This window comes from Melanotaenia boesemani, chromosome 4 (genome assembly GCF_017639745.1).
Source record: "Melanotaenia boesemani isolate fMelBoe1 chromosome 4, fMelBoe1.pri, whole genome shotgun sequence".
Lineage (NCBI taxonomy): Eukaryota > Metazoa > Chordata > Actinopteri > Atheriniformes > Melanotaeniidae > Melanotaenia > Melanotaenia boesemani.
In genome coordinates this window covers 23,309,350-23,325,383 of record NC_055685.1, presented here as the reverse complement: position 1 = coordinate 23,325,383, position 16,034 = coordinate 23,309,350, and the positions used below count along the sequence as shown (strand labels likewise).

The 16,034-nt window shown below is 41.2% G+C and overlaps 1 protein-coding gene across 1 annotated transcript; it reads right to left on the bottom strand.

The window, feature by feature from the left end:
- Positions 1 to 1,613: 1,613 nt before the first annotated feature.
- soul5l (heme-binding protein soul5, like) lies at positions 1,614 to 7,615 on the bottom strand. The gene is made up of 7 exons (XM_041984124.1): positions 7,502 to 7,615; positions 6,693 to 6,752; positions 5,412 to 5,493; positions 5,196 to 5,316; positions 4,971 to 5,110; positions 4,217 to 4,380; positions 1,614 to 3,841 (listed from the first exon to the last, which is right to left on the bottom strand). Coding segments are annotated over exons 1-7 (1,146 nt in total). The 5' UTR covers positions 7,504 to 7,615; the 3' UTR covers positions 1,614 to 3,264.
- Between the last annotated feature and the right edge of the window lie 8,419 nt (positions 7,616 to 16,034).

The following is a 16,034-nucleotide window of genomic DNA, read 5'->3' as shown; positions in this document are numbered from 1 at the left end:
TCTATACTAAAAACTCTCATTTTGTTTTGCTTCACATTATCCGAGTTGACCTTTGAAAAAATAATGCTGACATTTTTACTATAACTCGATAAAGTTTTAGAGCTACAACTGCATCATTCCAAAGCAATATTATTATTCATCGTAATTTTTTTTTAGGTGAGTCTGAAACATAATACATATATTGATATTTACACATCTTAACAAACCTCACAAGTGTTTCCTTTACTATCACTAAAATAATCAAATAGACCTTGTGGCTGCAGAGATGTGATTTTTAAGAAGAGGCTTTAAAAAGGGCAAAGGGCTCAAAGAGTTAAAAATGAATGGTATTCATCCTGTCAGCAGTAGCAGTGTGCCTGTTTAGCTCAGATGGTGGAGCACTGATCCTTGGCCACAACATAAGCTTAATTCTTATCATCTTAATAGCAATTTGTAATCTTTCTTGTTACATTTAATGCATCCTTTTGAACTGGCTTTCATTACTGGCCATATCATCAGTGCTGGGTAATATTGACTCTACCATTTGTACTTTCTGTAACACTATATGACGCAGACATACAATTGAGGGATTGTGTAAACTACTGTAAAGATTTATCTCTAATGAGAAAACCAGACCACCCCTGAATTTATTTTAACTTTGGTCCCAAATAACTCCTTTCTGACTTTTTATTGTAAAGTTTAGTTGTTCTTCATTGTGAAAGTAAGCAAACTAAACTCCTTATATAAGAAATTATCACACATTAGACAACCACTGTGCAAGAAAAGCTAAATAATAGTAATTGGCAGATGGTGTATGTGACCTAATGAATGATCTGACCTCCACACAGCAGTTCTCAGGCTGCTTTTTCTGTTTTTTATGAGTCCTGGTACCAAGTATCTTCCCTCAATGGGTGGAGATCCTGAAGCCTGAAACCAGAAACTGGATGAGAAATCAGGAGCAAATTAGCTTAATGCTACAGGTGCTCATCATAAAATTAGAATATCATGAAAAAGTTGATTTAATTCTATTCAAAAAGTTAAACTTGTATAATGAAGACATTTATTCCTCACAGACTGACATATTTCAAATGTTTATTTATTTATTTTTTTGATGATTATAACTGACAACTAATGAAAATCCCAAATTCAATATCCCAGAAAATTAGAATATTGTGGAAAGGTTCAGTATTGAAGACACCTGGTGCCACACTCTAATTAGCCAATTAACTCAAAACACCTGCAAAGGCCTTTAAATGGTCTCTCAGTCTAGTTCTGTTGGCTACACAATCATGTGAAAGACTGCTGACCTGACAGTTGTCTGAAAGATGACCATTTTCATGATATTCTAATTTTATGACAAGTACCTGTATATACTCTATATGCAAAACATCAGTGGTTCTATATGTCCTCTATGTCGCTTTGTATTGTTCCTGATAAATCAACTAATTACAAAATGAATCTAAAGAGCACCACTAAAAGCATATCAGCAAAGTTAGGTATAAATTTCAGCTCAAGCAGATGAAGGTGTGTGTGTAGCTGAAGGGGAAATCGTGCACAAGTATTTGAAATAAAACTGATAAGACGATTATTTTGGCAACAGTCCAAAAACACCAATAAAACAATGAGACTGATAATATTTTTATATATTTTTTATTGCACTTCTCTCAGAACATTCAGTATGCAGCTCTGTGAAGACGCATTGGAGAGATGGTTGACACATGTAGCTGTTATTGCATCGGTTTAATCAGACGTGATTCTTTGGGATTTTTGCTGCAGCCCTACTACTATGAACACATAATTTGCAGAGTAAGCCAGTGCTAATCTAAAAATTTAGCTTAAGAAACATTTTGGACTGATTTATTTCAGAAATACGCCAAAAAGTATTAGCCATATTTCACATGGGACAGAGTGAAGCTAGGGCTTTATTTTCTGTGCATGCACTACGCTGAACATTACTTGTCATATTTGTAGAATGAAACTTTTGTTTCCTTTGACATTTTATCAAGAATTTGTATCCTTAAACTTAAAAAACAAAACAAAAAACAAAGCAGATACAAAACTGCTCAATGCATTATTCTACACCACCTCTGCTGGTCAAAACTTCAACCAGCTTCTGTAAAGTAACACTGACTTGAGAAGTTTAGAGGGGAAAATATTTTTAGATAAAAAAAATTGATTTTATTTAATCGTTTATTTGAATGGGACAATGCATTTTAATGAGCGTACAATGTCGGCGTACGGTTTTGAATCATGAAAGATTTGAGCCCATACTCAAGAAGATGAAAGCTGGAAAGCTGCATTACTTGTGTCTTGTTATTATCATTTCTAAAAGAAAGATTATTTATGCATTTTATTTATTGTAGTTGAAATAAGATTGAATAATAAGCTGTTCCTTTTTTACAGTGTGTTATCAACACCCCTAGTGTCATAATTAATTTTTATTTCAATGCATTAAAAAGATTCACTAAAATGCCTCAAGTTTTTATTTTAAGGTACATTTAGCACAACATACCCTACCAGTCAAACGTTTTACACACTTTCCCAGTACATTTAATAGGAAAATGTGTCCAAACCTTATGATTGGTACTACAGCCAGTGTTTAGCAGACACTTTGAAACACAGATACTGAGACTAAGTGAGCAACAAAAAAAAAGTTAGATCCAAAGTCAGTTATAAATGATCGATATTAGTAAGAATATTTAATATCGCAACCAAAATCCCACAGAACACGCACGCTGAACTTGATGATTCACCAACATGTTGCTACAAGAACTGATAAAGCTTAAAGGAAGTTAGAGCTTGACAGAAAGTACCATCAGTAACTAATTACAGTGTCAAACTCCACACCAAGATAGCTCACTACTAATATTATAGCCTACTGTGATTAGTCCCAGCATTATATTTATCAATTACACTCAGATAACTTTCTACCAATTTTTGGCTTTAACTGCTGTTAAAAACGTGTGTTCCTTTCTGCAGTGCTTGCTTCAATAATCAGCATAATACTTTTGAATATTAAGTTTTAAACTAACACATACTGCTCACTTAGCTTTTATGATGCAGCTATTTTGTAACCTCAGAGCGACAAAGTGGAGGGGTGTATGTTTGGTGATACAGGAAGCTGTAATAGAACATATGGAATATTCAGTGCCATAAAGAGGAGTTGGAGTGACACATGGAAATAGAGATTAAAGACAAAGAGAACAATATGTGCACCTATCAAACACCATCCATGACACCTCCAGTGTTTGTTTGCTATTCAGACTCCATGTTGATGAGTGGTCGCTATTGGGTGTCATCTGAATCAGCCTCAACGTTATGCTCAGCTCGTGTGTCTACAGAGCTGTGGGCTGTGATGTTCCACACACCAGCATCAGCCTGTGGCTCCAGCGACGGGCTCACAGAAAGAGGATCGGAGGAGTTGGTTGTTGGGTCAAGTGAACTCTGGGCAGAAGGGGGAGGCTGGCTGAAGGTGACCTCAGCGGGCAGGTCGGATGGAAGACTGACTGGAGCTTTAGATGGAGGAACAGACGGTGCAGCAGAAGGCAGCTGTGAAGAGTTGAATGTTGTATTTGAGGACACATTAGAAGGAGTGAGTGATAGCGAATCAGAGAGTGTGTCTGGGAGAGAAGGCGAATCAGAGAGTGTGTCTGGGAGAGAAGGCGAATCAGAGCGTGTGTCAGGGAGAGAAGGCAAATCAGAGAGTGTGTCTGGGAGAGGGTTAGACTGAGAGTCTGTGGATAAACCAGTTGGAGTGGGCCGGGGCGTGTGTGCAGGAGTTGGTTCCTGTGGGTCGGTGCAAACTGGCTCCCCTTCGGATACATACCACACCTCATTGTGCCTGTTTAACAGCTTCAAGGGACTAAAACACACACACACACACACACACAAATAAACACACAAGGAAAGAACAACAGAGAGATTAACACAACAGTAGTAGTAGTAGTAGTAGTATGAAAAGTGGATTTCTGATCCACCATGACTGATTTTAAAAGGCTATACAACCCTTTAAATAAATGACCACATGTATTTGGACTTAGGCTTTGATGGCAAATACAGATTTGCATAAATAACACAGATCACACAGGTACAGTTACACTGAGTGATGGCAGCTGTTTCCTCCTGAATTTCAAACTGAAACATTAAAGCCTCTCCCTGAAATCTTCTTTGTGAGTAATTCACAAGAAATGAGAACAAAGTTTGAGAGCAGTGAATGGTAAATAGATGCTGGTCACACCTGTCATAGCCGACTCCATAGTGGTAACTGTGGTTGTAAGAAGCTCGCACTCTCTCCAGCTCTTTAGTCAGCAGGTGAGCATGAAGCCTGGAGGTGACTGACAGCATCCAGCCTCCGTAACTCCGCACATACACATCCATCTCTGGCATCTCAGTGAAATACAGCTGTGTGGGTGGCACAGACAAAACATCAGCCAGCAGAGAGCTACAGTAAATGACAGGTAATGCTGCAGAGCAAACAAATATTCATGTGTATGCAGAATGAGAAGCAGAGAAACATCAGAGACAGAAATTCATGCAAATTCCAAACAAAAAAAAAAAAAATCAAAGATTGATTAAACTGAAAAAGTTACAGTTTGTTTTTGTTTTTATAATTATTCAAATAATCATTCAAGCTGCTGCGTTCCTACTGCCAATGCTGGACCACGTACTATAAACTTAATTCATCGATTTATTATAGTTTAATATCACAATATTAGGATTGTGCAATCATTTGAATTGATGCAGGTTATCGATCTGAGTTTGCTTTTGTCATTTATTTCTGTTCTGCTGAGTGTGAACAGACCTAAAGTCACATGCACTTTATACTTATATTTAACGATGCTCTCTGGTGATCTTAAAGCAAAGATCACTGATCAAGCTGCAGACAGATCATGGCAGGATAAACTGAGTTTGACCTTATTACTGGTAAGGGCAGCTTTCCAGCGCCATAGAAACTACATCACTCTCACATTCCTCATCAGCAGTCAGCTCACCTTGTCATTGGTGGGGCTGGGAGGTTTGTCCTGATAGGCTGCAGGTAGTGGGAAGTTTAGAGTGTAGATAGCTGGCTCCCACATCTTGGTTTCCTCTGGAATCTTAACCAGCACAGGTGCAGTCATATCCATCTGAAAACCTATCCAAAACACACATGATTAAAATAAACAAACACCACTTAGTGTACACCCACCAGCTTCCCCTCCCCTTCGTCCTGTTCAGACCTCCTTCGTTGGCTCCGGTGATGTACTGGAAAAGTCTCCTGAAAGCCATGGCTGCACCTACACCCATAAAATAGGCTTCAGCATCTGTTGACACCCAGCGAGTCGGGCTGTAGTGTCGTACCTGAACACAAATATATCAACAGTATGTAAAATAAAAGCGTAATGGGAAATAGAAAATATTTTATCTGGGAAGAGGGGAGGGGGGCGACAACCCACTTCATACTCATCTGTCTTGCAGACCAGTTCATATTCCAGACACTCTTTGGACTCTGTGCAGAAGCTGTTGTTGGTACTCGGTCTGGGGGAGAAAAAAAATAGATAAATAAATAAATAATTATAATATATATATATATATATATATATATATATATATATATATATATATATATATATATATATATACATATATATATATATACATACATACATAATATTATCAACACTCTGTGATCACAACCATGTTGACTCTATTTTTTGGGATAATCTTACAGTCATGATATGCACCACATCCATATGTTCTTCCAAATTTAGGAAAAGTCCTTGCTGATAGGACATTTCCCCATATATATTCAGAATAATACTGTTTGCCTAAAGTGGTAAAAAAAAAATAAAAAAAAACCAGTTTAGCTCTGACAAAAATCCAGTTCAAAACCTTTGGGATTAACTGTAAGTCTTTAATGTAACCAGCAGGCAAACTGATAAAAACAAGGACAATATACAACAGCTATGTGGGGCTTGTGTTAGATCATATAATAGTTAACAGCCAAGTTAGCTTCCAAGATTAGCTTATCGGATTGGGAAACCTTGCAGGATACATTTAATGTGTAAAGTGATGTTTAAATTTGGGTGTCTGGGCCGTGTAACCTAACACAGTGTAAATCACAATTTCGCCACAATTCTGAGAACAAAAGTCCCCCCTTAAAAAAATTAAAGTCACTTCCTGCCTTTTAATGTTTTGTTTAGTTCAGCTATAGTAAGGATGATGAAAAGAAAGCATCTAGTCCAAATGTGAAGTAAAACCAAATTATCCATTTTTAAAAATTGGTTTCAAGGATTCTCAATCAAAAATGATTAGTTTGATCTAAAAATGGGCAATGTTTTAAAAATGAGTGAATAATGCTTGTTATATCAAGCAACAATAGTGTCATTCTAGCTTCTCAGGAACTTGTGCAAAATTTTACAACAGCCTGGCCCCTGTTCAGCTGAAACGTCTCCAAACAGGTAGAGGACACAATAACTCTTTATATGCAGAAGGATTTCACAATGTACCTTGTTTGTCAAAACAAACATCTTGTAACTGTTTCATTACCAATAGTTTTCATAAAGAACATAAATCTGTGGAGTAAAACTGAACAAAGCATTCATAATCTTCCTAAAAAGATGGATGCTTTCTATATTTCTGCCCAATGGATTTTTTTATCTTAACATTTGGTTTGGTTTAGTTTCCTCTCAATTTGAGGATACATATCCATTCATCTGAAACAAACTTAAACTTACCCAACACTGCCTTCAGATGAAGCCACAAGGGCTAAAACAGCAAAGACTGAGATGAAAACCCTGGAAAAAGGACACACATGTCAAACAAGTTTAAATCAACTTAATAAAAATCTGAATGACTGCATGAGAAGAAAACCACTGACTATTAAAGGATGTGATTGACAAATGCAAGATGAAAATCCGTAGTGAACAAAGGTGAAAATATTGAATAATCCAAATCTGATAACTGTGAAAACGTGAGGAGAGACATGGCTAACTGTGCCAGTCTGCGCGTCAGGATGCAGCATTCCGGAGTCGGTGCAGGGATGAAACAGGACACGTTTTCCTGCCGTCGGAGCGACGCAGAGGTGAGAGAAGGAGAGATCTGCTGCATCATTAGGCTCTTTCTTCTCTAAGTCAAAGGCGTTTTGAGGTCAAGGAAGGACAGGGCTGAGAATATTATTACCTTCCTTTGATCAGAACATTTTGGAGCAATTTTACTCAAACATCCAGCCCGGTTAAAGACAGAAACACCCCCCTGCTCTCCCTTTTTTTTTTTTTTAAAAAAAAGACTATCTTATTTAGGGGTATGGATTGCTCAAATTATAATCGCACCTCATGAAGATCTGTTTTTACACAAGGCAATACCAACGGGGTGGAAATAATTTGTAGTTATTCCAGCATGTACAGCCGATAAAGAATGACGCAATTATCAACTTTACCTGAGCATCGGCCTCAATAAAATTCCTTAGAAATAAAACTTAGCTGCAGATAATGGGCCATTAAAAGTAATCATCATCCATATTTGTATTTTTATATTAACTACTCACATTTTTGCGGCCCCTTGTGTGTGCTTTCCACCTGCCAGGGAAGCTCTGGGCGGAGCAGATGATGGAGACTGCAGTGTGCAGCAGTCGGACGGGAGCCGGTGGATTTACTGCAGAGGAGCGGGGACCAGGACCCGCCCACAGCCCACAGGAGGGAGGGGCCGACGGCCGAGACAAATGCCACGTGCCTGCCAAAAAATCCGCCATCAAGTACTACAAAATGAGGTTAAGTGATGCTTCAAATCTGAAATTCTCTTTAGATTGTTATTAAGTAATAGGCGCTTATTATGCTCTAAGGTGTGTTTCCATATTTAAGACAGCAGCTGATTTTCATTTGATTTCTTAAAAGAAAGTTAGTCTTGTGTTTTTCCATGTTTTATTCCCGATTAAAATACTACTCTTTGCTGCCATTTGATTTTTTTTCATTATAGATGGACTAGTTTGGTGATTACTCATTACAACTCTACTCTGAAAGTTGCTTAATATTGTGCGATCCAGCAGAACGACCATGTGACACTTTAAATTTTTAACCTTTTAAAGTTAAAAACATTAAGAAAACTATGGAGGGAAAATCGGTTCAGTATCATAGTTTGTATTGTGCGTAACTTGGGGTACTTGTGTAACATAGTTAAATAGGTTCAGGTTAAATCCTGCTAAATGGGGAAAACAATGCCACCTGCTGGTGTAAAATGTATCTGCATCCCTTAGCATAATAGTGACAGCAAGGAACGATGGGTAATCCTCAAAGTAACGGAGGATTCCCACGAGGTAGGGTGCAGATGGAATGTCCGTGGACAATATTACTATAAACTCACTGAAAAATGCATTAAAATTAAGTTGACTTCTTTTTAGTTTTATATTATATGTTTTAGAGTAATTTCACCATGGTTTTGTTAAGTAATGACTTGAGTTTTGTATGTTTTATTGCTGGTGAAAAATTTGGGTTAGGCTAGCTAACATTAACATGTGCCACGTTTCCAGAGTGAGCATGTCCTGTTGTCCGCTCGAGGTGACATTCCTCCCTGTTTGTTACTGATGCAGGTATGTTACTGTATGAAGTTTGTTTTAAGATAAAATGTTCCTGTGGTTATTTATTCGACTTGTATTTTGAAGTTGATAAATGTTTTAACATGAAAAATGCTGGGAAAAAGGGTAACAGTTCAGTGATAAAATTGATAGAGATTTTATAATATTTTTTGTTTAATTCTAGTAATTCTGGTAAGCTGAAGGTAACAGCGTAATTAATTTAATTGTATTTTCATTTATATGACATCAGATCCACTATACGATCACTCCATGTATTGTACAGTTAAATACTGTAAATGTTTTTTTTGTGAACTATGGGTAATCCTAAAAGTAACGGAGGATTCCCACGAGAGTGAGCATGTCCTGTTGTCCGCTCGAGGTGACATTCCTCCCTGTTTGTTACTGATGCAGATGCAGAATAAACTGGATGTTACCCAGACCTGACCAGCTCCAAGAGAGTTAATCACAATCAGAGAGGACATCACACATCGGTCACATTGGTGCCGTGACCCGGATTTAACCACGCTGGATCGGGCTGATGTCTTCTCGCCACTGCATCACTGGAGCTGTGATCCGTTTTTTTTGCTGTGTATGAACTGAACTTTCTGAGGAGTAATAGGCATACTTCCTTAGATGGTCATTTTATATGAATGAGGTGTTGAATAGCCAACATGAGTCTCAGCAAATTTACTGATTCTAATGTGACTCCTTTCAGTGTTGGTAGAGGTAGAGGGTTTCGTATCACACCTGTTCCATTTTTGCTTGGTGACCACCAGGTGGAAGTAGTGTCACCTCATAGTCAGACTTATCCACCACAGAGCATTAGCACATCACTTCCAGACCCCCCTCCTCATAATGTGATACCAGGTTACACCTCACAGTCAACACATAGTCAGCCCATAGCCGACTTACACCCACCACAATGTAGTAGCACGTCTGTTTTAGACTCGCCCTCTAATGAAGTAAGCCTAGCTGACCAAATGAATACAATCGTGCAGCAGATTGGGCAGCAGCTAGCTGATAGCATTATGTCACACCTCAAGACATCAACCCCTGTGGCTGCAGGAAACTCTGACAAATGCAAAAATGAGAACTCTTTCCAATGCCCCACACTGGACCTTTCCCAAGTCCAGTTTGTCACTCAGAGAGGTGTCAAGGACCCACCTGTGTTCCGAGGAGAGAGTTTGGATACGCTGACTGTTGATGAGTGGGAGGAATCAATGAAGAATTACATCAGAAAAACTGGTGTTCAGCTGGAAAATCAAGCTGAGGAAATTCTTGTCCATCTGAGAGGCAGGGCGAAGGACGTCGTGAGATTTGGAATAAGGAATGGTGAGATTAATGTCCAGCAAAACCCAAATGCAATCTATGGACTCCTGCACAAACATTTCAGTACCAACCAGTGCTCCTCTGTGCCCCTAGCTGACTTTTATTCCACCTTACCAAAAGAACAGGAAGACCCCTATGAGTACTGGCTCAGACTGAATAGGAGTGCTGATGTTGCGGCGAGCTATCTTAAAGACCAGGGCAAAACATTTGACAACCCCAGTATTGAGGTCACACGCATGTTCATCAGACATTGCCCCAATAGAGATTTAGCACTTACCTTTAGGTCCAAGACAATCGATAAATGGACAGCTCGTGAAGTTCAGGAAGTGCTAGATGAATACCACCTGGAGAAAGGACTCCGATCTTCTACTGGAAGGAGTAGCAGAGTTAATATGAACTCAGTTGAGGTGAGCCCTAAAGCCACTCTAGTGCCTGAAATTCCCGAACAGAAAGCAGCTTTTAGTCAAGACACCTCCACTCTAGAGAGATTGATGGGAATGCTAGAGAAAGTGTTACTTCAAGGCCAGGGTCATGCTCGAGCTAACAAAAAGCCCCAGAACAACAGACTTCCAAGAGTAGAGGGTTTGAATGACATACCATGCTCCATATGTAATGATGGTTCTCACTCTGCCCTCATCCACTGTAGGGAAAATAGACTTTGCTTCCTGTGTCACTCATCCGGCCATTCAAGACGCAACTGTCCTGAGGGGAAGCGTTCTCCTCTCAACAGTCAGCAGGGAAACTGAATGATCTGCGTGCGGGGGAGGACAGCGCAGATCAAGTGAGCGAGCCTCCCACCTTCGATTTGTCAGACAGTGATGACTATGAATCATTGTGTCATAACTACAGCAGCATGGTGCCACCACATAAAATACTGATCGCACAAGGCTTGCATAGACTCTCAAAGACTGATAGCCTGTTCTACACAGAGGTGAAGACAGACAGTGGGCAGGTCCTCAGAGCTTTAGTGGACAGTGGCTCTATGGCATGTACTATAAGTGAGACGGCTGAGACAAAACTTGCAGAGACCATCTCTAACACTGAAAAGAAATCAGCTGAGGACTTTGTCATTGTTGGTTGTGGGGGCCACCTTGTCACGCCGTCTGCCATTTATGAACTCACTGTGTCCGTATGTGGGTTTAAATTAATAATCCCTGTCCTAGTTGTGCCTGGCCAGACTGATGAAATGATTCTTGGCAGTAATGCCATTAGGTGGCTGATTTCACAGATGAAAATGACTGTTAGTAGCCAAAAGATCACACCCTCAGTTAACAGTGCTCCTACGGATAACTTGCCCCATTTATTATCTCTACTGTCCTGCTCAGATGAATGGGAAGGTGGGGCTATGCCAGACAGGATCGGCACTGCTAAACTTAAAAGATGTGTCACCTTACAGCCCATGTCTGAACATTTGGTGTGGGCTAAACTGCCAGCCTTCGACATTTCTGCTGTGGGAACCACCGTCATAATGGAGCCTACACAGTCCAAGACCAGACCTGCACAGATCCTGGTGGGAAGAGTTGTAACTTCATTATGGGGAAACGGTTGGGTCCCAGTAAAAATAGTTAACCCCACTGAAAAGCCACTCACCCTGAAAAGGAATACAAAAATTGCAGATGTGTCTCCCTGTCTTTCAGTGCAGGATCTACCAGAGCCAAAGCGGATACAAGTCGGTGCACAGTTCACAAATGCCCCCCCACCTGCACCAAAGTCTGATGAGGAGATATCACGCATCTTGAGTGACATGGGTCTGCAGGAGTTGGACATTTCATCTTGTGAGGTTTCCCCTGAGTGGAAAGATAAGTTGCTACAGATTATTGGGAAGTATGAGTCCATCTTTTCGAGGCACAAAATGGATTGTGGCGAGGCGAAAGATTTTGTCCACAGAATCCGCTTAATGGATGACAAGCCCTTCAGGCTTCCATACAGGCGGGTCCCTCCATGCCATTATGACAAGCTTCGAACTGCTCTGAACGAGATGGAAGAATTGGGGATAATTCGCAAGTCTCAGAGTGAATATTCGTCCCCCCTTGTCCTGGTTGGCAAGCCAAATGGTGATCTCCGCATCTGTAATGACTTCAGATGGCTAAATGCAAGAACAGTGAAAGACGCCCATCCGTTGCCTCATCAGACAGACACCCTCGCTGCACTTGGTGGTAACGTATTCTTCTCAACCATGGATCTCACGTCAGGTTTCTACAATGTCAGACTGCACGAGGACGACAAAAAATACACAGCATTCTCCTCTCCATTCGGTCTTCATGAATATAACAGGATGCCACAAGGCCTGACAAACAGTCCTGCTACCTTCATGCGAATGATGATGTCCATCTTTGGCGATGAGAATTTCACAAGCCTGTTATGCTATCTGGATGACCTCATGGTTTATGCTCCATCCGAACAGGTTGCCCTGGAGCGTCTGGAGATGGTTTTCTCACGCCTTGCCGCCAACAACTTGAAGCTTGCGCCAAAGAAGTGCCACTTTCTTCGCCGGACTGTAAAGTTTCTGGGGCACATCATAAGTGGAAACGGTGTTCAGACAGATCCAAGTAAAGTGGAAGCTATTAATGATGTGCAGGAAGCTGATTTGATGGAGGCTGATGGAGAGACACCGTGTGCTAAGAAAATCAGATCCTTCTTAGGGATGGTTCTCTATTACCATCATTTTATTGAAGGATGTTCTGCAAAAGCCAAGCCATTGTTCAACCTCGTTGCTGAGCCAGCTACACCTAAGAAAAGAGGGAGGGGCCATAAACTAAAATTCAAAAAGGCCCAGGTGAAACTGTCTCCGACTGACTGGACTGAGGAGTGCAGTGAATCATTCAGGACTTTGAAACATGAATTGGTGCACAGCGTCACATTAGCACATCCAGACTTTAATGCACCATTTATCCTGGCAGTTGATGCCTCCTTTGATGGCATAGGAGCTGTCCTCTCACAGTTGCCCCCTGATGGAAAAATTGCCAGGCCTGTGGCGTTTGCCAGCAAAACACTTTCACGCTCCCAACTGAACTACCCTGCACATCGACTGGAGTTCCTTGCTCTTAAATGGGCGGTCTGTGACAAGTTCAGCCACTGGCTAAAAGGGCAATCTTTCACAGTTTGGACAGACAATAACCCATTGACCTACATCTTGACTAAGCCAAGACTGGATGCATGTGAACAAAGATGGGTTTCAAAGCTGGCAGCTTATAGCTTTGACCTGAACTACGTTCCTGGCACAAAAAATGTGGTTGCTGATGCACTCAGTAGAGAGCCATTTGTTCAGTCATGCATAGGCCATCGTCTTGTAAATGAACCTTATGCTTTGCTGCTGAGTCATATGAACGGAATGGAAGATAAGACAGTACAGGATGCATTCAGATGTACTACTAACTGTCAGTTGGTTGCTGATCAGTCTGATGAGGAAGTTGTCGACACTCCACATTCTTCCCAGGGTTCGTTGTCTTCTCAGGATATCTCAGCTTTGCTGCAGGCACATGAAGGGGAAGGTGTTAGTCGAGTGAGAGGCACGGGGCCAGCAATTCCCCAGCTTGCCGGTGTCGACCACACTACATCCTTACCCAAGAGTGAACTGGTCAGTGTCCAAGAGCAGGATGCTGTCTTGAGCAGAGTTTTTTTCTACATCCAGCGTCATAGGAGACCCACCAGACGTGAACGCGCTAGTGAATCGCGTGGAGTGGTGAAACTGCTGAGACACTGGCCTAAACTTTCCATCAAGGATGGGATGTTATACAAGGTAAAGAAAGACAGACAGTTAAATATGACCACTCATCAGTTTGTTGTTCCAGATTCACTGAAGGCTCAAGTCCTCCACGGCCTCCACGACTCAGCTGGTCATCAGGGACAGGCCCGCACGCTTTCTCTTGCCAGACAGAGGTTCTTCTGGATAGGTATGGAACGTGATGTTATTAACCATGTGAGTAACTGCTTTCGGTGTGTGGTTGGAAAAACACCAGAGCCTAAGGATCGTGCTCCACTTGAAAGTATTCACACCTCTGAACCGATGGAACTGGTGTGTATTGACTTTTGGACTGCAGAGCAAAATGACAAGAAGTGTGTTGACGTTCTGGTTGTAACAGATCACTTTTCCAAGCTGTCACACGCATTCCCGTGCAAGAACCAGTCGGCGAAACAAGTTGCCCGTCGTCTCTGGAATGACTTTTTCTGTATATATGGTTTCCCAAAACGCATTCATTCAGATCAGGGGGCAAATTTTGAGAGTCAACTCATTAAAGAGCTCCTGGAGATGGCTGGCATCCAGAAATCACACACTACCCCGTACCACCCTATGGGGAATGGAGTTGTTGAGCGTTATAACAGAACTCTTGGAAACATGATAAGAGCCCTGCCTCCACATTCCAAAGCCAGATGGCCACAAATGCTTCAAATGTTGACATTCTGTTACAACTGCACTGAGCATGAGACGACAGGCTTTGCACCATTCTTCCTCATGTTTGGGAGAATCCCTCGTCTGCCTGTTGATGTTGTATTCCAGCATGCCATCCATAACAGCACTGTTATTGACCACCGGGAGTTTGTCTCTCGCTTAAAACATGACCTGTCTGAAGCTGCACGCATTGCCCAGCAGAACAGCCGGATGGAACAGGCTCGTCAGGCAAAGAACTACAACCGCAGAGCAAAGGGGTCACCACTCATGGTTGGAGACAGAGTCTTGGTTGCAAATCGTGGTGAGAGAGGAAAGAGGAAAATTGCAGACAAGTGGGAATCCACAGTTTATGAGGTCGTATCTGTAAAGCCTGGAATTAATGTGTATCACATCAGAGATCCAGTGACATCAAGAGATAAAGTCGTCCACAGAAACCTCCTCCTCCCTGTGAGTTTTCTTCCTGCTGGAGGTGTCAGTGACTTGGAGTCGAGCTGCTCATCACTTGCTGGAGATGAACAGTGTGAACCTGATATTTCTGTTGAAGTACAAGACAGTGAGACAAAGACAATTAACTGGCTCCTTGAAATGGAAGATGCAAGTGATGGAGGCACCACAGCCGATCTGCACGGTTCTCCTGTTAAGGCTGTGGATGTCCTGCCCCCAGTGACTGAAATGACTGTGATCCCACATGCTATACAGCTACCCTCCCCTGAGCCCTCCTTGCGCTCGACAGGAGCAGCTCAACATGTCCCCTCCCCTGACCATGTAGCTGAAGCACAGACAAGTGCGCTCACATATGACGCTGTAGTTTGTACACAGCCTCCTCCACTTTGCACTAGGTTGGGTAGATCTGTAAAGCCCCCAGCCAGACTCATTTGTGAGATGAACGAACAGATTGTGGATGAGCCTGTGTCGAAAGGGGATTCATTGTTTTCTTTTGTGAGGAACTTGTTTCCGGGATAGGTTGCTGAGTGTTGAGATATATCTTTTTTTTTTGCACTGGTACTTAATTGTGATATCTTAGCTATCTTTGTCGTAGAGCAATGTTTACAAAATGAGAGGTGTATACGGCATCTTTTGTGTCTTATTTTAGTGAGGGAGTTGGCCAATCCCTTACTAATATAATCCCACATGGGAAGTTTCTAACTGACTTGAACTGGTGAAGCTCTTCTATTACACAAGTGTTTTGTGAAATGTGTCTCTTTGGTTGCTTTATTTGGGTTGTTGTGTTTTTTTTTGTTCTGTGTAATGCCCCAGTTTAGCAGAATTTAAGGGGGGTGTATGTAACATAGTTAAATAGGTTCAGGTTAAATCCTGCTAAATGGGGAAAACAATGCCACCTGCTGGTGTAAAATGTATCTGCATCCCTTAGCATAATAGTGACAGCAAGGAACGATGGGTAATCCTCAAAGTAACGGAGGATTCCCACGAGGTAGGGTGCAGATGGAATGTCCGTGGACAATATTACTATAAACTCACTGAAAAATGCATTAAAATTAAGTTGACTTCTTTTTAGTTTTATATTATATGTTTTAGAGTAATTTCACCATGGTTTTGTTAAGTAATGACTTGAGTTTTGTATGTTTTATTGCTGGTGAAAAATTTGGGTTAGGCTAGCTAACATTAACATGTGCCACGTTTCCAGAGTGAGCATGTCCTGTTGTCCGCTCGAGGTGACATTCCTCCCTGTTTGTTACTGATGCAGGTATGTTACTGTATGAAGTTTGTTTTAAGATAAAATGTTCCTGTGGTTATTTATTCGACTTGTATTTTGAAGTTGATAAATGTTTT